Source organism: Mesoplodon bidens (assembly GCF_964165515.1).
Source record: "Mesoplodon bidens genome assembly, chromosome: 6".
NCBI classification, from domain to species: Eukaryota; Metazoa; Chordata; class Mammalia; order Artiodactyla; family Ziphiidae; genus Mesoplodon; species Mesoplodon bidens.
Window position 1 is genome coordinate 17,211,819 of NC_138162.1, and position 20,151 is coordinate 17,231,969.

At 45.1% G+C, this 20,151-nt stretch overlaps 1 protein-coding gene across 3 annotated transcripts in view; it reads left to right on the forward strand.

Moving 5' to 3' along the window:
* The window catches only part of ASTN2 (astrotactin 2), a gene marked incomplete at its 5' end in the record, with an annotated part of 938,059 nt that overhangs the window by 219,779 nt on the left and 698,129 nt on the right, over positions 1 to 20,151 (forward strand). For all 3 annotated transcript variants that reach the window (XM_081237083.1, XM_081237081.1, XM_081237082.1), the window contains one exon: positions 4,316 to 4,700. In XM_081237083.1, coding sequence (XP_081093209.1) covers positions 4,316 to 4,700 — 385 coding nt within the window. The remainder of the gene's footprint in view (positions 1 to 4,315; positions 4,701 to 20,151) is intronic.

Genomic DNA, 20,151 nt, shown 5'->3' on the forward strand with positions numbered 1-20,151 from the left:
TATTCCAAGTATTACCAAGTTGATTTTACAGATGAGTGAACTGAGGGTCTCTAGGGCCTCTGGGAAATTCGAGATCACATAGTGAGTCAACTTGAATTCAGAACCTTTTCCTGCATGCTCTGAGCCTACCTCTGAAGATAGGGCTGGTCAGTGGTGCTTGAAACATCACCCGAGCTGCTACTGTGTCTTGGGTGAGGCCCCCTGAGCCCTTTAGGAGCCCAGCCTGGGGACGTCTGTTTCCGTTGGTCAGTGGCACAGTGAGACCTTGATTACTGGAATTCTCTTTTGGCCCAGTTTTCACAATGAAACCCTGATCTGTAATGGAAGCTGTGTGGTCATTGGCTTAGCTGAGCTGGTGGGAGCAGAGGTCAGGGCAGGCTGGGGAGTGAGGGAAGGGAGCATGTGCCCCAGTAGGAGGGCTGGAGCCACTGGCCTGGGGTCCTGTCAAATGAATCAGCAGATCATTGAGCTAAAGGGACTCCCAGGCTCAGCTTCCATCAAAGTGGGGTGAGGGAGGTGGGTGGTCTTCCTCTGCCGCCTCCTTCTGGAAGCTCCCTAGGCTGGGAAATCTGTGCCTGAAGTTGCCGAGGTAATTTGAGGAGGCAGAGGTGAGGCTGGGCAGGGGCTGATTACACCTGGGGTGCGCCTGTCCCTTCCCACCACAAGCAAAACTGTGAAGCCAGGATGCAGTGAGTCTGAATCTCAGCAGCACTACCTGGGTAAACAGCCTCCTGTCTCTGGGCCTCCTTCCTCACGTAACATAGGTTAACGATGCCTTATGTGCACAGGTGTAAAGGTAAATGACAGAGCATATGTAAGTGTTTGGTCCAGACTGAGAAGGATTTAGGGACCCAAGACAAGAATGAACATTCAGGGGCGGAAGGTCAATCATTCATTCATTCATTATTTATTCATTCAACATTAAATATACACTTGTTGAATGCCCTTGGCAACAGCAATAGCGAACAGTCTGTGAGCAGTTACATGTGTCCCACGTGGCACTAAATATTCTGCAGGCATCTCACTTAGCCTCACAATGATCCACTGAGGTGACCCTGAACACTACCCTTATTTAACCAATGAAGAAACCAAGGCTCTGAAAAGTAGTGACCTAGTCAAGGTCACACAGCCTCTTAAGCAGTAGAACCTGGACTAAAACTGTGTCAGTCTGAGGTCAGCTCTTAGCCTCTATGCCAAATATAGCTAGAGGGCTCTGGAAGCAAAGGAGGGGGCTTTCTGCCTTCCAGGAGCTCCCTGGGGGTGCTTTATGAGCTGATCCAGGACTGCATGGGAATCCAGGGAGGCTTGTCGGGATACAGTGGTGGGGAGGGAGGAGTGGTGGTGGTTACCTGTGGACAGATAGGTTAAGCCTCATCTTTCCCAGGTCAGTTTTGGTCCTGGGTCTGACCACAGGGTCAAACACCCATAATCAGGGTGAGCAGAAGGGGCCGGGGATGAAGGACTCTGGAACCAGGCAAGGTCTGCCCCTCACAGCGAGTGAAACAACCAAAGGGGAGAAGATAGAGGGCTGAGTCAGGCAAGGCAATTTCCCAAAGGGTATCCATGGACCCAAATTAAAAGCTTCTCTGAAGAGTTTGCCTCGAGATGTGCCCCCTGAATCCTGGATTTGAAAACAATGTTTTCCTTTTCCTTCTCGGGATTCCCTTTTACTTTGTACGCTCTCACCATCTTTCCCACTTTTCCTTTCCCTTCTTTTGCTCTGTAGAATCACTACGCTGTCAAATAGCCACTGGCTATGCAGTGAAGAACTGGGTTCAAATCCCTGCCTTACCACATCCTGGCCTTTTATTCCCAGTTGGACCTAGGATCAAAACCTGTGTGACTTTAAGCAAGTTACTTAACCTCTCTGAACCACCTTCCCCTCATTTCCTTTATGGAACAGAAACTATTACAGAGGATTGCCTTAAAGATTAAATAAAATAACATTAAGTAAAAGTAGTAAGGACAGGGCCTGCTGCTGTTTTATTGAGTGACAGTGTTCTTCCTGCCTCCTTTTTCTCTTCACTTATCTTTCTTATTATCTCTTCTGTCCACACTCCCCCTTCTGTCTCTTTCCTTTCTTATCTCTGGTGTAAAAAACTGACAAATAATACCACATCACACATGATTTCTAGACGTAGAGCAATCTCTATTGTACGTTCTGTGGAGGGAAAAAAGGGTTTGTTCTTGTTTTTCTAGGGCTCCAGAGGTACTAAACTATGCACACACACACACACACATTTTTTTTTAATTTTAGAATTTTATTTATTTTTCTGTGCAGCAGGTTATTAGTTATCCATTTTATACATATTAGTGTATACATGTCAAGCCCAATCACACACACACATTTTACATACACTTGACAGATCGTACACACACACACACACATATACATAAATATGCATACTTATAGCTTTATTTATTTATTTATTTATTTATTTTAGTATATTTATTTTTGAGTTCTGACATCCAGAGAAACCTTCCTGGGGATCCCACAGTAACTCACCACCAGAGTCAAGACGGGGCTGTCAGCCATACCTGCAACCCTGGTCACCTCTTAGCCCACTTACCACCCACTGCCCATCCCCCGTGGAGGTGATGCATTCTAGCTTAGTGAGTTGAAGGACTTGAAAAAGAAAATCATCCTTTTTTAATGTAGTCAGCAGGACAGCTGAATCATTTTAGTAAATAATGTTCTTCTTGGCCTAAGCAGGTATCCTTTACAGCAGTCACACCCCCACCCAAGATAAGCTATTCAGGGTTAGTTAACATCTGTCACCTTTGCTAGATGTTATACAAGTAGTTTTCAGAAATTGTCCTCGCCTTCAATGCGATCATAATTAAGGAAGAACAATCAGCCACATGGGTGTGGTTGAAAGACTACAGGCTTTAGAGCTAAAACACCAAACCAAACACACACACACACACGCAGTGAGGCTCAGCGCTTGCTCTGCTGTGCACCATCCGAGTTCTAGAGTCTCTTGGTTTATTTGCCTCTCTCCCCCTAAACCACAAGCGTGATCCTCCCCAAGTGCAGGGATTACACATCAGGGACTCAACAAAGTGGCCCCGAATCTCCCAGGCAGAAAGCACAAAGTATAATGAAGTGAAGCAAGATAACTGAAGGGGCTACCCCTGTTCCTTGGAGATGCTTCTGGCACAGGGGAAAGAAGGGAGGCGAGGAGAATATAAACCTTCCACCTCCAGCCCTTGACAGGTTCTGTGGGGAACACAGATGTGCTTTGGAAATACCCCTGCCCTTGAGGAGTTCACAGAGCAGGATATTTCATGAGTCTCATGAATCATGCAAGATCCATTGGTAAACACTTTAGCCTGTTTCAATTTAATGTATGGTGTGCAGACTCAACCAAATATATATATATATATATTTTTTTTTTTGCGGTACGCGGGCCTCTCACTGTTGTGGCCTCTCCCGTTGCGGAGCACAGGCTCCGGACGCGCAGGCTCAGCGGCCACGGCTCACGGGCCCAGCCGCTCCACGGCATGTGGGATCTTCCCGGACCGGGGCACGAACCCGTGTCCCCGGCATCGGCAGGCGGACTCTCAACCACTGCGCCACCAGGGAAGCCCCTCAACCAAATATTTACTGGTTGGATGTGTTAAAGAAAAATAAACTTCAGTATGCCTTAAATTTCTGATTAAGGGAGCCCTAGAACAGTGCATTTGTTCATTCATTCATTCAACAAATACTTATGAAGCGCCTAGTTTGTCCCAGGCCCCCTGTTGGGAATCAGTGTTTTTGATAATAAAAATATACATTATGCAGAAATTGTTTGCCTTGACAACACTATTGTATATTCCCAGCAGGATGGAACAAAGGCTGCTGTCTCTTGAGCCCTCAGTGGACTCATTCTAGACGTGAGGAAGCCAGGCTGACAGGGTGTGAGCAAATGTCCTGGGGTCACTCAGCTGGTGGAAGGCGGATTCAGGACTCAGACGCTCTGTGTGTGAAGCCACAGCCCTGACTCATCCCAGTGTTTAGCAGTCTGCATCACTCTGGCGTGACCGTTATCCATCTCATTTGCTCCTCATGGCGACCTTCTGAAGAAGGAAGGGCAGGGGTTCTTACTCACCCTTATACAAGTGAAAAACAGGGTTCAGAGAGGTGAAGCAGTTTGTCCAAGGTCACACAGCTTGTTGGTGAGAAAACCAGGTTTGGAAACGGTGTCGCTCTGAGGCTCTGAGAGCCAAAGCCAGGGATCTGGGCTGAGTGTGGTGGACGGAAGACCCCCTCTGGCACTCCGGCCCAAAGAACGGTGGCCCATTTGCTTGTCCTTCTTCCCTCCCGCTCCAGGGTGGCCTCATTGCACTGCTGCTGCTGCTGCTGGTGTTCAGTGTGGCACTGTATGCCCAGCGGCGCTGGCAGAAGCGTCGCCGCATCCCCCAGAAGAGCGCCAGCACGGAAGCCACTCACGAGATCCACTACATCCCCTCCGTGCTGCTGGGTCCCCAGGCCCGGGAAAGCTTCCGCTCCTCCCGGCTGCAGGCCCACAATTCTGTCATCGGCGTGCCCATCCGGGAGACCCCCATCCTGGATGACTATGACTACGAGGAGGATGAGGACCCACCCCGGCGGCCCAACCACGACTCCCGTGAGGATGAGTTTGGCAGTCAGGTGACCCACACCCTGGACAGCCTGGGCCGACCAGGGGAAGAGAAAGGGGACTTTGAGAAGAAAGGTGAGTCTTCCTTCTTGCATTTCACCTTCCAGGGGGCATTTTGGGGAGCTGGGAAGAGGTGCAGGAGCTGGGCGGTTGGGGACACAGGAACTGTCTTCTGTACTAAGCCATTTTTGATTTATGGCCAACTTCCAATGGGTTTTCAGAGTTTGTTTTCTCTGATTCTTCAGTGTTGATGGGAGGAAAAAAAGAGTGTCAATGTGCTTGGAACTGGAGTTTTGAGGAGCATCAGAAGTTATGTAGTCCAACATCTCTCCAGTGTCTCTTGATTACCTCCCTTGATGGCCTTCTCACTACTCAGGAAAGCTCTCATATCATTTCCAGACACTACTATTGGAAGGTTTTTCCTTATACTGAGTTTCAGTCTGTTTCCCTGGCCCTCTATGTCAGAAAGTGAATCTGAATTTTTCTTCTCCAAGGCAGCTCTTGGGAAATGTAACAAAAGGAAAAGAAAAAAATAAAAGGCATCCTGTAACTTTTAGAAATCAACCTCAATAAACAATCCCAGTTTCTTCAGCTACTCTGATGTGGCATATTTTGAGACATTTCACCCTTTTGATCACTGTCCTCTAGATGAAGATTGTAATTTGTCATGTTCTGGAGTGTAACACCAGAACTGACAGACGCTCCTCCTCCTCAAGGTGGGAATGCTCCTGTGCTGAGAAAAAAGCAATTTTCACCTCCCTCTTGCTACCTGTTATGCTTCTGTTGATGCAGTTTGAAGATCACATTTGTTTTTTGTTTTTTGTTTTTTTTGCAGTTATTACTGGCCCATAGTTGGCTTTTTGATGACTAAAACCTCTCATTCTTTTTCATGTATGTTGTTGCAAAGACCCATTCCTTTTGTTCTGTTGGAGGGCAATTGATTATTTGGACATAAGTGCAGGTTGTGTTTATATTTGTCTTTATTAAGTGTTATGGCTCCAGCTGGTTTATAGATGGAATTTGGCTATTTTTTCCTTTAGATAAATACTACAAAAGTACTCTTCTGCTTTTTTCCCATATTGTCTTTGTGATGCTGGTGGTGGGTTAAAGGTTTGGCCTTGAGGCCCCAGTGTTAGAACTACTCTTCTTTGTGAGCCATGAGGAGCCATCATCACTGCTTGGCCCAGTCCTGAAGCTGTGAACTCGACATTCTTTCTTCTGCATCTAAGATCTTTCCTCTCAGATCCATGTTTCCGTGATACTCAGTGGGCAAATAGGAACACTGGGGGCTTCTTAAAAAGGAGGCATTTTTGTTAAATTTAGAAACCCAGGGAGGGAAAAGAGTGGTAAACAAGTGAGAGAACAGGTTTTGGAGTTGTCTGGACCTGGGTTCGAATCTCGTCTCCTTTGTTTGCTGGGTGACCTTGGAAAAATGACAATTCAATCCTCCAAGTCTCAGCTTCCTCACTGAAGGATTTTTGGAAGGATTAAATATAAAAATAAAACGTGTGTAAAGTACCTAATGCAGGGCCTAGTATCTAGTATGTGTTGAATCCCTGAAAGCTGTATTTGTAGACCTCAGGCCCTTGGTCTTTCCTGGGCCTCTCAGACGCTCCCTAATCCAGCTCCCTATTCTTCGCCAGTCTCCCTCTAAGTGCCAGCCACCACGGTCTGCTCAGTGCTCTGGAATGTCTGCATCATTTCCCTTCTCCGCCATGATCTCCTCTGCCTTTGAACTGTTGGTTTACTGACAGTCTCCTCAATCTTTGCTTTCTCAAGCATTATTTATCTTTTTTCACGTGACTTCTCATCTTGGCACAGAACAGTCTGCATTTATTTCTTATCTTCACATTTTGTAGTACCTGCCTGGCACAGTGCCTCCCGTGTAAAGAATGTCCAGTGAGTGTTGGACAAGAAAGATGACCATAGAGAGTGAGGTTGTTTGGGAGCAATGCTGTCAGGCCAGAGCATCGTGCCTCTCCTGTCTAATGTGGAAAGTCGCTTGGGTAAGACACAAAGTATCTTCCCTTTTGCTTAGATTTGGACTTCTGCAGCCTAATTGACTGAGCCTCCCTGTGTTTATGTGGGAAATGGGTGAATTAGCAGCCAGTCCGCCCATCTTAGAGCTTTGCTGTGGGGATCAAATGATATACGCACGGCAAGCGCTGAAGAACGTTTCCCAGAAAACTTCTAGGAAAGTTGTGGCATTTGTTTTCCACACCAGAATCTTCCCCAGCCTAGCCAAGAGGAGTGCTCTGTGTCTCCTTCAGTTCCTGGAGCAGGTTGTGATTACTTTGAGCTTCTTACTTATCACTGTTCAATAATAATCTGTTTCTCTTTCTGTTTTCTACACTAACTAGACTTGGAGATATTTATTTATTTTATTGAGATATAATTAACATAGAACGTTGTACTAGTTTCAGGTATACAGTGTAATGATTCAATATTTGTGTATATTGAGAAATGATCACTGCAATGTCTAGTTAACATCCGTGGCTTTACATCATGACGATTTTTTTCTTGTGATGAGAACTTTATGCTCTTAGCAACTTCCAGATACACAATAGGGTATTATTAACTCTAGTCACCATGATGTACATTCCATCCCCATGATTTACTTATAAGACTTGGAGATTTTTTTTTTTTTTTTTTTTTTTTGTGGGGTACGCGTGCCTCTCACTGTTGTGGCCTCTCCCGTCGCGGAGCACAGGCTCCGGACGTGCAGGCTCAACGGCCATGGCTCACGGGCCCAGCTGCTCCGCGGTATGTGGGATCTTCCCGGACCAGGGCACGAACCCGTGTCCCCTGCATCGGCAGGCGGACTCTCAACCACTGCGCCACCAGGGAAGCCCAAGACGTGGAGATTTTTGAGAGCAAGGGCAGTGTTCCTTATCTTTGTTTCACTAGCGTCCAGCGCAGTGGCTAACACTTAATAGATGCTCTGAAAATACTTGTTGACTGGATGATTAACACAACCCCTCAATCATTTGGTCGATCGGATAAATCCAGGCATTGGTTAGACTCCAAAATTCTCAGTTCCAGACCTCGAATTACCTCATTGACCTCACATCTGGGGACCCTGGAAACCAAAGTGTTGGCAGAGGCCATCAGTAGTGATGACCAGAACCCAGAAGAGAGTAGCCACTGGTTGGGGGTGAAAACCCAGGAAGAGTCACTGATGACAGGTGAGCAACCCCCAAGGAGCAGAGCCAAGAAGCCGCCAACAGAGGCAAATTCTTTCCCCCCTGCCCCCATCCCCACGCCCGCTGCCTCCACTGAGCTCCATGTATGGAGAACGGAAAGCATCTTCAAAATGGGGAAGCAGGTCACTGCCCATAATCCTGTCTGACTTGTTTTCCTTCCTCTCTTTCTTCTCTCCCCCCTCCCTCCGCCCTCCCCTCCCTCTCCCTCCTTTCCCCCACAAGCTGGAAGGTGATACAGTGTGGAGATAAACACTCTGCCCTCAGGAGGCGGAACAGTACAGAAATTAAGTTTACCACCCAGCTTACTAGCTCTGTGACCTTGGATAAGTCACCTCCTCCTCTCCCGTCAAAGGGGCACTATACTAGTATTCTACCTCCAGGGTGATTGGGAGACGTACATGAGGTAACACAGGTAGAGGGTCTGGTACAGTAAACATTCAGTACACATTTCTGTCATTGTTATTCATACCATCAGTCCTCAGAGTTGGCCCACTGTGCCAGAGGCCGTGATAGACTCTGGAATAGAGGTGAGGAAAGCAGAACCTTTGCCCTTAAAGAGCATGGCAGTAAACCTCCTTGGAAACCGAAGCTGAAGCTCCAATAGTCCTGGGTCTCTCTGTGCCACACAGCAAGGGGGTGGCAGAGTCGAGGTAAGAGCTCCAGCCTCCTGGCCAGAGAGCACCCTTGCTGTGGATAGCTGCCGTGCTCAGAATGGCCTACAAGGCATCATGATGACGGCCCATTTCATTGGGGTTGGGGCTTGCCAGGTCTTGTGTTCCTTAAAGAGAACCCTCAGGCTTGCCATTCTAGCTGCTGGACATTCCAGTTATTCACGCGCACAAAGCGTAGACCTGAGTCTTGAATGACAGAGACAGCACAGGGGACAGAATGGCGCTGGATCCAGAGGATACAGAGGACTAGCTCCTGAGACGGGGGGAGGGGCTCTGGCCTCCTCTCCCCACAGGATCCTCTAGAGTCTGTGCACTCTCAGGCTTACCACTGCGCCGTGGCTTAAAGATGCCCCCGTCCCTTGCGTTTTCTTTCAAGCAGAACTCTATCTAAACAATAACAAAAGCAGACTCTTATTTTCTGAAATCTCAACTTTAGATGAGAAGCATACAAGAGAAATCTAAAGAGGATGAGTATGAATGCATGAGAAACAAGACCCAGTCCTTGCAAGGCAGCCTGCTGGAGTGGGGGTGAACAGATGGGCTTGGCACCCCGCTCTTGAGTGCACTGGCCGCGTGGCCCTGGCGAACCTCTTAGCCATGCCTTTGTCTCACCTGTTTACACCTGACCACGTTATTTTTTTCCACATTCCTCTGAGCTGGTTTTAAAACGAAGTACGATTTGGAATAAAACCAAGCACTTCATTTAATTCTGTATCCCAGCTGCCCTTAGATCCAATAAGGGTAGGAAAGGAAGAAACCTGGGTGAGAAGAAAGTAGAAGACACACTTTTCCTGAGTCCAGACAGGATACTGGACACCCTAACCATGGGGAGGTGGTAGCTGGGGGCTGTGCTTGCAGCATTGTGGCCCCTGAGCTCCTGTTCCCCCTTTCCTGGACAGAAGAGGGCTGATTCTGCCAGCAGATTGTGGAAGATATAACAGCAGCAGCTCAGACCACATGTGCTTTCTGTTGCCTCAGGTGGCTCCTGGAGAGAACCATGAGACTCTTTCTTTCATGGGGGGACCTGGGGACAGCTATGCATTTTGTCCAGAGTGGGCAGGTGTCAGAGGCTAGGCGACCCCTATAAAAGTAATACCAAAGGCCTTTGAAATTACATTGCCAAGGGCTAGTCCCACCTGCCCCTCTCACACTTAGAATTTGCCCATAGGTTCAAACTGCTTCATCATACTTGAGCACCGTCAGCCTTCTTTGCAGCTTGGACCTGCAAATAATAGAGGGACCATCTGGAGGCAGAGGGAGAAAGTTTCAGTACCAAGAGACAACAGCTTGGGTTCCCAGACCCCAAGGGCACTGTACTGATGGGGCTGACTTGCAGCTGATACACACTCATGTGGACATACATCCCCTTTGTTCAACACTGCAGTTCTTCTGTGCCAGGCAATAAGAAGCGTGCTGCCCTGCGTGCCCCTCCCCATGCCCTCCTGCTGCCTAGCCATCCCACCCCCTCCCAGGGACCCTCCTGAAGCCCCCACTGTCCAGAACAGGGTGGCTTTAGACTGCTTCCCCAGGATTATGGCTGGCATCCCGTCTTGGTGGTTACTGCCTGTGCCTTAGACATTCTCAGGTATTGCGAGCATCACCCTTGATATCACCTTAGCCAGTTGCTAGGAATTTAATCATGTCAGTATGTGACTGCTCAGCACTGCGTTGGGTCCATGACAGAAACTTGATGCATTTTAATTCCAATTCTCCTTATCCATCCTCAAATTTATGTTTCCCTTTCCTGAATATTATGCATGGAAGCTCAAGGAAATTAAAATAACAAATTTATCACTTTATCAAGGGAGAGGGTAGGGGATGGCTGAATGGATATTGGGTTTTCTTAATTTTGTTTTATTATCGTGAAAGAAATACATACTATTTGTAATGGAAGGGTGTGAGAGAGGGTGGGACAGGAGAGAGAGAGGGGAAGGGAGAGAGAAGGAGAGAAAAAGAGAAGGAAAGAAAAGGAAGAAAGAAGACAGGGAGGGAGCAAGGAAGGAATACGTCTGAGCTGTATAGAGCAAGAACTAAAAGCCCTGCCATTGTCTCTCCGTCCCATGCCACTAATGGGACCCAAAGGCTAGTCTTTGATAATAGTTTGATTTATATTCTTCTAGAATATTTTTCCAGTATACACATATATATATATATGGAATGTATGTGTATGTGTTATATATGTATGGTATAGATATAAATATGTGCATTTTGCACCCAGATATACACTAATAGGGCCATCTCAGCCACATTCATCATGCTGCAGCAATTTCACAGTTTACCAAACAATGTATGAAAAGCATCTTTCCGTGTCAGCCCTACACACCTATCTTCTTTTTGAAAGCTCTATAGGATCCCATCATGGGAACACACCAAACACTCCAACATTTGCTTTTCTCCCCCGTTTTGTGGATCATTACCTCAATTTGCTGCACTTACAATGAGTCAGTAAACATCCATGCACACACACACACATGCACACACACACACGTATATATTTTTGACAAGTTTGACTGTTTCTGTAAAACAGATGCCTAAAGGCAGAATCTCTGCCTTAAAGGGTGCACATTACACACTTGTAATTACAAATTACACATTTACAATTTGGGGAAGTACTGCCATATTTATTCACTTTAAAAGTTGTTTTGTACTCTCTTGGGAGCCAGTATATCCTCTCACACACAGATCTGCACAAACCACCCACTACCCCATCACATTGACTATTCATATATTAGCATGGACCCTTCTGGTCTTTATTTATATAGTTGCCATCATTTTAAATGTGCAATTTTCTCTTTTGATTTTTTTTTTTTCCTGATTAACTTTGGTCCAAATTCTTTTTTTTTTTTTTTTTTTTTTTGTCAGAAGTCCGTCCTCATGGTTACCCTGAGCAATGATTCTTTGGTGAAATGATGCCAAATAAAGGCTTTTCTTTGCTGTCCCACTTCAGTTCAGGACTTAGGGTGGAAAAAGGAAAGAGAAATGGCATCGAATACCAGCAGCGGCCCACAGTGATAGATGCGGACGGGTCACTGTCTCTCTGACATGGACCAGTAGGCTAAACCTTACTGTTACTCAAGATGGCAGGCCAGAAAGTTTCAGGGTGAATGGGACCTTTGTTGAGAGGATGGGGAGGGCAGGACTTTACTGAATCCCTATAGGAGCCCAGCTGCTGTCCTATACATTATCTCAGTGAGCCATTTGTAATTAACCCTGAGGGGAAGGCAGATGGAAGAGTTGGCTGGGAAACCAGTACTGCTGCTACTGGTGATAAAGACGACAGCTAACCTGCACTTAGTGATAATCAGTGTCTGGGAACTTTCCAGAAATTATGTCATTTACACCTCACATCAACCCTATGAGTTACTTACTAATATTGCCCCACCTTACAAAGCAGGAGACTGAAGCTAAGAAGGGTTGAATAATATGTCCAAAGTCACACAGGAGAAAGTGGCTGAGCCAGGTTAAAACTTTGGCATGAGAGCTACCGTGCTAAAGGGCCGAGCTGGAATGTGAACACGTGACACCACACTGAATTACATGATCCTTGGGAAGGCACTGAGCTCCTTCAGTCCCAGGGATACAACTGAAGCATAGCGCCCATGCGCTTGCATCACTCACAAATATGGCAAGAAAAATAGGTAACTAACATCTGTTCTCCAAGGCAGGATGCTGCTACAGAGTAATTCTGAGCTACTAAGTCGGCAGAAGGGACTTTGCAACAGGAAGATCCCAGTTTTTTAGAGTGTTTTGAGTGGTCCCCAAGGGTGCAGGGAACTCATGTTTGGTGTCAATAAAGCACTCTAGGGTGACAGAGAACTGAGGAGCTGTTTATTAACTCACCCTTCTGACATCCCTTGCGAATGTCATGTAAATGTCACCCTTGTGCAGCGCTTTCTAAAATTTCAGAGCTCTTTCATAGTCAACACCTGATTCAGTGCCTTATCTTGGTGTTCAGACTTCTTTACACAGAGACTCTAGCCTGTTTCCAGCTCCCTCATCTTCACCTCTACTCATCCATCCCCTCTTCAAGCCACATCAGTCTTCCTGATGTCTCCAAAACACCTCATTCTCACATACCTTCCTGCCTGCATGCCTACCCTCCCCTTCCATTCTCTACACAGCTTTCACTCTGTTGTGACCACAGTTCCATGCTTAAAGTTTTGCAGAGTCCTCACTGTTCTTGATCCTCATCCTCTGTGCTGTAGCCACAGTGACCTCCTTTCTGTTCTTCAAACTTGCTAAGCTTCTTCCACCACAGGCTATTTGCATTTGCCATGATTATCATTGTCTGCAAAAATCCCTCTCTTTCCTTCCCCAATCTGTCGTGGCTGATTCCTTCTCCTCATTCTGGTCTCAGCTTAAATCCTACTTCATCAGACAAAGCTCTTTTCCCTATGAGTTCTCCCCTTTTGTCTTCTGTAACGGCACTTTTAAAAATTATTTTGATTAATTTATTAAATATTTTACTTCTTACTAGACTCAGGGTTCCATGAGATCATGTCCCAGGTCTATTTGCATTGTTCTGTGACTATCAGAGTGACTGGTACGTAATAGATGTTAAAGTATGTGTTGGGTCAATAGATGGAGGAATGGGTATGTGAATGAATGGATAGGGAGATATCTTAGTGTCTTTCCACAAGCTGGTAACCTCTGCATGGACTCTTTATCCTTTTTCTGAACTGTATGAACTGTGTTTAGTATTTTCAAATCAATGATTTGCTGAATCTTTCCATCCATCTCACAAGGGAGAAATTATTCTCATCAAAATTTAGAGATCATCCCAAAGTTATACAGTTAAAAGTAATGGAATTATAATTTGAACCCAGCTTTGTCTAATTCCCAAACCCAACCATGTTCTGAAGATTGCACAGCATAATCCTGTCCATTTATTTGATCAGGAGAGATAAAACATGGGCTTAGATGCTAGCAAGCTAAGTCTCTCAGAGTTGTGTTTCTCAAGTGTTGAATACCAACCACAATGAGAAATATATTTTGCTGTGGCCACACACACATTCTTTTTTAACTTATAGTTGATTTACAATGTTTCAAGTATAGAGCAAAGTGATTCAGTTATATTTACCTATATATGTCTATTCTTTTTTACATTCTTTTCCATTATAGGTTATTACAAGTTATTGAATATAATTCCCTGTGCTATATAGTAGGTGCTTGTTTTTTGTCTCTTTTATATATAGTAGTGTGTATCTGTTAATCCCAAATTCCTAGTTTATCCTCCCCCGCCATCCTTCCCCTTTGGTAACCATAAGTTTGTTTTCTGTGTCTTTGAGTTTTGTAAGTAGGTTCATTTCTATCATTTGTTTTTAGATTCCACCTATAAGTGATATTATTTGATATCTGTCTTTCTCTCACTTACTTCACTTAATATGATAATCTCTAAGTCCATCCATGTTGCTGCAAGTGGGCATTATTTCATTCTTTTTTTATGGCTGAGTAATATTCCATTATATATGTGTGTGTACTCCACATCTTCTTTATCCATTCATCTGTCGATGGACACTTTGGTTGCTTCCATGTCTTGTAAATATTGCTGCTATTGTAAATAGTGCTGCTATGAACATTGGGATGCACGTATCTTTTCAAATTAGAGTTTTCATCTTTTCCAGATATATGCCCAGGAGTGGGATTGCTGGATCATAGGGTAACTCTACTTTTAGTTTTTTAAGGAACCTGCATATTGTTCTCTATAGTGGCTGTACCAATTTACATTCCCACCAACAGTGCAAGAGGGTTCCCTTTTCTCCACACCCCCTCCAGCATTTATTATTCGTAGACTTTTTGATGATGGCCATTCTAACCAGTGGGAGGTGATTCCTTATTGTAGTTTTGATTTGCATTTCTCTAATAATTAGTGATATTGAGCATCTTTTCATGTGCCTGTTGGCCATCTGTAGATGGCCTTCTTGGAGACATGTTCTTGTGAATGTGTGTCTTCTTTGGAGACACGTGTTCTTGTGACTGTGTGTTTGTGTGTCTCTAAAATAAGTTTGGCAAAAGCATCCTTCCCCTGTTACCTGTGGCATGATCTGACATTTTCTACTCTTTTTTGTCATCTTTTTGATGCTGGTGTGAACCACTGAATTGATTTCACAGTTTATGAGGAGGTCACAACCTAAAGTTCAAAGACCTTTCAGCCTCAGAGAGGCTGCATTGTGCTGGGATATCCACAGGGGGACAGATCCCTGATCACTCGGTCTGTGATAGCTTCCTGGAGGTGTTCCTTACCTGGAGAGCTGAAGGATGAAGATAATTAGACTCAGGGTAAGGGGTTGGTAGAGGAACTAGGAATGGTGCCTGAGACAGGCAAGGCCTGCATGATGGCTTTATGTCTTACACCACTGTCCCTGTGGCCAACCCATTGGGGTTTTTCACCCAACCCTCTGGCCCGCTGGTCCCATCATCTCCATACTTTCTCTTGAAACTGCTCAACCTGCCCTCCCAAAGGATCCTTTGTGTCACCTTTATCTTGTTTCCTTGTATATTTTCTCTTCTACCGTCACCCCCCACCCCCGAAGTTCTCCCCTTCTGCTCTCTGCTTAGAAAACTCCACCCATCCATTAAGGTGCAGCTCAACAGCTCCCTCTTCCCAGTTGTCCTGGAGCCCAGAAGGAGCTTCTCAAAGAGCTTGGGGAAACTCCTTCCTAACGGCAACTCCCATTTTGACAGTGCCTTCAGGGTGCTGCCTGGGCTACCTGGGGACAAGAGAAAAGCAGAATGGGCAGCATCGTTTTAAACTGGTTTACACACTGGGATTCCACTTAAGATTATTTTTGAAAGATGGGCAATCCAGCATAAAAAGAAGAAGGGTTTGGATATGACTTTCTTCCACCAAACTCCCCTGACGTCCTTATACCAAACTGCCTTTCCCCTCTCATTATTCAAAACACCTTTTGAAGTCTGCATTGGAAACCGTTCCAGGGGCTGTTTCGTGTGCCTTCTGTTTCCTGTGCACCTTCATCAGCCACCTGAAGAAAGCTGACAATTTAGTCCCTGCATCTTCTCTTTGGGTACACCTCCCCCTCACTACTCAGTCATTCATTTATTTAACAGATCTTTACTGAGCACCTACTATGTGCAAGGCACTGTGTTTAATGCAGAAGATACAAAGCAAAAATGGAAAATAGTTTTCTCCTAGAAGCTCACAGTTTAGAGGGGTATAAAAAAGTAATAGCTGCTTTATTTTATATAGTCCTTTAACATTTATAGAATGGCTTCATAAACATTATATGATAAACCCTGTGTGTTACCAAATCCTTTTGAGAGACAGAGGACCTTACTCGGGCTCAGAGAAATTAAATCACATCCCACAATACTTAAACCTACATCTCTTAATTTCAGGTTCACTACTGTCTTCATTTTGCCACACTGTATTTATCCCTGCAGTATCCTGAATATCAAGTTGCTTAACCTGTTACATCCACATTGCCTTCCCACTCTTAATTTTAAAGATCATAAACTCCTAGTCTTTGGAAGTATTCACACAGGATGGGGTAGCCATTTGTCAAGGATGTTGTAGCAGGGTTGGAGATTTAGACGCAATTTAAGTAATCCCTCTAATTCTCAGGTTGTAAAAGGGGGCTGAGATGTGTTTGAAAATATAGGTTCCTTAAAACTAGTTAGCCTGGAAAGTGTTCAGAATTGAGTCATTTTATTTTCTTTCTCTTCGAACTGCAACTGATCACTTGTAGAATGGTAGAAAGTTCATTTTTGCTCCAGTTAATCATACCACATAGTGGAGTTAACAAGGCTACGGAAGACAGACCCTGACTCTACGACAGAGCTTTTTGACTTGATTTCTAAGCCCCTCCCCCTCCTGGACCTTGGCCCTGGTGCCTAAAAGCCTAGGCTGGCAAAGCGGGAGGGAGCAGTGTCTCCAAAAGACAGGAGCTCAGCATCCCCAGACAGCCATCCTCTGAGCTGTCTCCACACTCTCTAAAAGAAGATATAGACAGAGATTTGTCATGGAATCACAAACAGGAATGTCACCAAAGCTGTCACCAGAGTCCCTTAAAATGTCACTTCCCGGCATTAATTGCCACAATAGCAAAACAAACGGGTGTGCTCTGAACATTTGCTCTCCCCCTCCTACCCCGTGATCCTCTCCCTACCTCCCTGTCTCCCCTCTCTCCAGACTCCCTCAGACCCCGCCCCCTCCTCTTTGTCTCTGGGGACCCTCGGGGCATTCTGACTTGATTAGACTGTGCCCAGGGAGGCAGGGCAGCCCCACCACACACTGACAGATGAGGGTGAAGGAGGTTTGATAAATGTCAGGGGCTGAAGAGACTGTTCCCTGATTGATCAGAGCTGGAGCAATTTCCCAGTAGTCAGGGGACTCTCTGCCTCCCATCCTGGCCTCCCTTGAAATGGCTGGAAATCACCCAGTGGGGGCCTGACTGTCACACAGGGAGTCCAGGCAGCTCAGCTGCAAGTCCCCACGGGGACTCAGCCTGCCTCTGGCTTCCGTATCCTCGTCCACCTTGGGGATGCAATAAAATGCCATCCTTGTCCACAATTACGATTCGTCCTTATTTTTCCTAATACTTCCTGGTTATAAAAGTTATATATGCTTAATTTAGAAAACATAAAGTATAGATTATCACTTTTCAGAATACCTCAGTAAATTGCCACAGTAACTTCTTACCATTTTTTCCTTTTTTCATCTTCTCTTCTTTTACGTATTGAAAGCAAAAACCTATATTATTTTACATGTTATACTTTTATTAAATATCATATTTCAATATGTTTATCATTCCATTGTAAAACTATCTCACAGTTGATTTTTTTTTTTTGCGGTACACGGGCCTCTCACTGTTGTGGCCTCTCCCGTTGCGGAGCACAGGCTCCGGACGCACAGGCTCAGCGGCCGTGGCTCACGGGCCCAGCCGCTCCGCGGCATGTGGGACCTTCCCGGACCGGGGCACGAACCCGTGTCCCCTGCATCGGCAGGTGGACTCTCAACCACTGCGCCACCAGGGAGGCACTCACAGTTGATTTATTGATGAACATTTCAGTTGCTTTTTTTTTCCCCTTGCTATTTTGTCTTCATCAGCAACAAACATTTTTGTACTTAAATTTGTTTTTCACCATTCTTGTTTATTTCCTCAGGGTATATTTCCAGGAATAGAATTACTGGGTAAAATGGTCTGAATGTTTTAAAGTTCTTGATATATCTTTAGCTCAACACCCCTGGTGTTGGGAAGTCTCAGTAAACATTTCTGAAATAGGGAAACATTTGTTCATCTACATTTTCATTCATTCATTCAACAAGCTTTAATGAAGTACCTACTATATGTCAGGCACTAATTAGGGTGAGGATAAAGCAGTGAATAAAATATATACAAACCTATTTCTATTGAGCTTTTTATTGCGTGTGGAAAGACCATAAACAGATGAACAAGAAAAAAAATATAGAATATATAAATAAAAATATAAATATTTTATAAATGTATATTTTGTAAGCATAAATAATATGTAAGTATATAAAATATATATTACATATATAATATCAAATCATGACAGTTACGGTGGGGAAGAAACAAAAGTAGGAAGGAAATTACGACCCTCAGGAAAGGTCTCACTGATGAGGCGATATTTGAGAACTAATCTGTAGTAGATGAAGACGTAAGCACTTTGGATATTTGTGGAAAGAGCTTTTCAGGCAGAGGGAGTAACAAGTGCAAAGACCCTGTGCTAGGAGCACAGCATGCTGGGAGCATTCAGGAATAGGAAGGAGCAGTATGAGGAAGACAGTGGTAGAATACATTGGCTCACAGAGACATTGAAAAGCAGGGCAGAATCTAACCTTATCTGTTCACACTAATTTTGATATCTTGGACCAGTCGCTTCATTTTGCTAACCCAGTGGTTCTCAACCAGGGGTGATTTTTGTCACCTTCCCCCCCCAACCCTTACTGGGGACATTTGACAATGTCTGGAGACATTTTGGTTTGTCATGACTGGGAAAGGGTGGAGAATGCTACCGGCATCTAGTCCTGGACCCCAGGGATGCTGGGAAACACCCTGCCATGCACAGGAAAGCGTCTCACAGTAAAGAGTTGTGCGGCTCAAAACGTCAGGAGTGCCAAAATTGAGAAACCCTGCTCCAAGCTGTAGTTGTCACATTGGTAAAATGGAGAAGCCAGTTTCACAAGAATGTTGGAGAAACAAGCAATTGTAAAGGTGAATCCTTTTTGTAAACTAACACACTACACACACATAGTGCAGTGGTAATGTTGTTGCATTGTTATTTTTTTTTATCATCTTCTATAAGGTTTTGTTTTGAGGGAGCTACCTCAGGGCCTTTGCATCGCTGAACAGTTCTGCCCCCAGGTATCTGCATGGTTTATTCTGCAGGTACCTCCAGGCAAATCTTTCCTTATATCTCACCTTGTCATTGAGGCCATCTCTGGCCACCCTGTGTGAAACAGCACAATATACACAATCACATGTACACATGCCATACTCTCTATTCTCCTGTACTTCCTCTTCATAGCCTTTGTCACCCTTTGATCCATCATAATATTTGTGTGTTTGTTGTCTGCCTCCCCCAGGTATTTTGTCTGTTTTGTTCAATGCTGTTCACTTGTTTAGAACATGGCCTGGCACAGAGCAGACAACAAATAAATAACTTCTCGAATGAATGGATAAATTGAATGAGTAAATGAGTCAATGCATGGCTGACATTGAGCGTTTTCTTCAGCTTGCTTAGGATTCAAAGAATGGACTGTTTGGTTTAGCTAATGCAGGTTTATGTTTAGTTGCAATAGGAGTAATATTAGCTAGCCTGTACAGACCAAGCTCTGTGATCAGCACTCAATAAATATTTATACATTTCATCCTCAAAAAATTTGGTGTGGTCAGTACCTCTAATTGCCCCCTTTTTCAGATGAGCCAGCTGGGATTGGGAAAGCTCAGGTAATTTGCCCCAGATCATGTCCCAGGATTTGTACCTAGGTCTGCGTGACCTTGAAATGCTCATTTCTCACCAGTACTCTGCTGCCTTTACTACTGGGGAGCACAGGGTCCAGGGATAATATAAAACCGTCTCGGGCTTCATGGAGAGGGAGACATTGTTAGGCTATAATAAAAATTGGCACATTGTTTCTGCCATTGTTGAGCTCTGCTAAATTCATGAATGGGTGTCTCTCTCTGTGACCCATTTGCCTCCATCTGGTAATGACCTCTCTCTATCTCCTAGGCTGTGCATGCCCACTGCTTGCTTTTGCTGCCTCACAGCTTCTGCTCCTGGCTCCTCTGTGTTCCTTGTGAGATATACACTGTTTGTCTCTATCTTCTTGGGTTTCCTATTCAAATAGCCCGTGAAAGAATCTGTCACATTCGATATTGAAAGTCCTAATAGGCAAATCCTCACACCAGGCCACACCACCACCCACCTGTGAATCTGGGGCTGTCTGCCTCTGCTCAGATGTGGAGCTCTGGTGCCATCAGCTTTGCCAAGATGGTGGAGTCTCGGAGTCCCCAGCAGGGCACCCTCTGGGTGATGAAGCACCTACATCTACTTTTCACTAAAGCAGGCATCTGTGAGTATGATGCCTCAAAGCATCATATCCTGTGCAGAACAGTGGGGAGTACATCTGCTTAGAGCTGGGCTGGTGTGTTTGCTTCAAAAGAACCT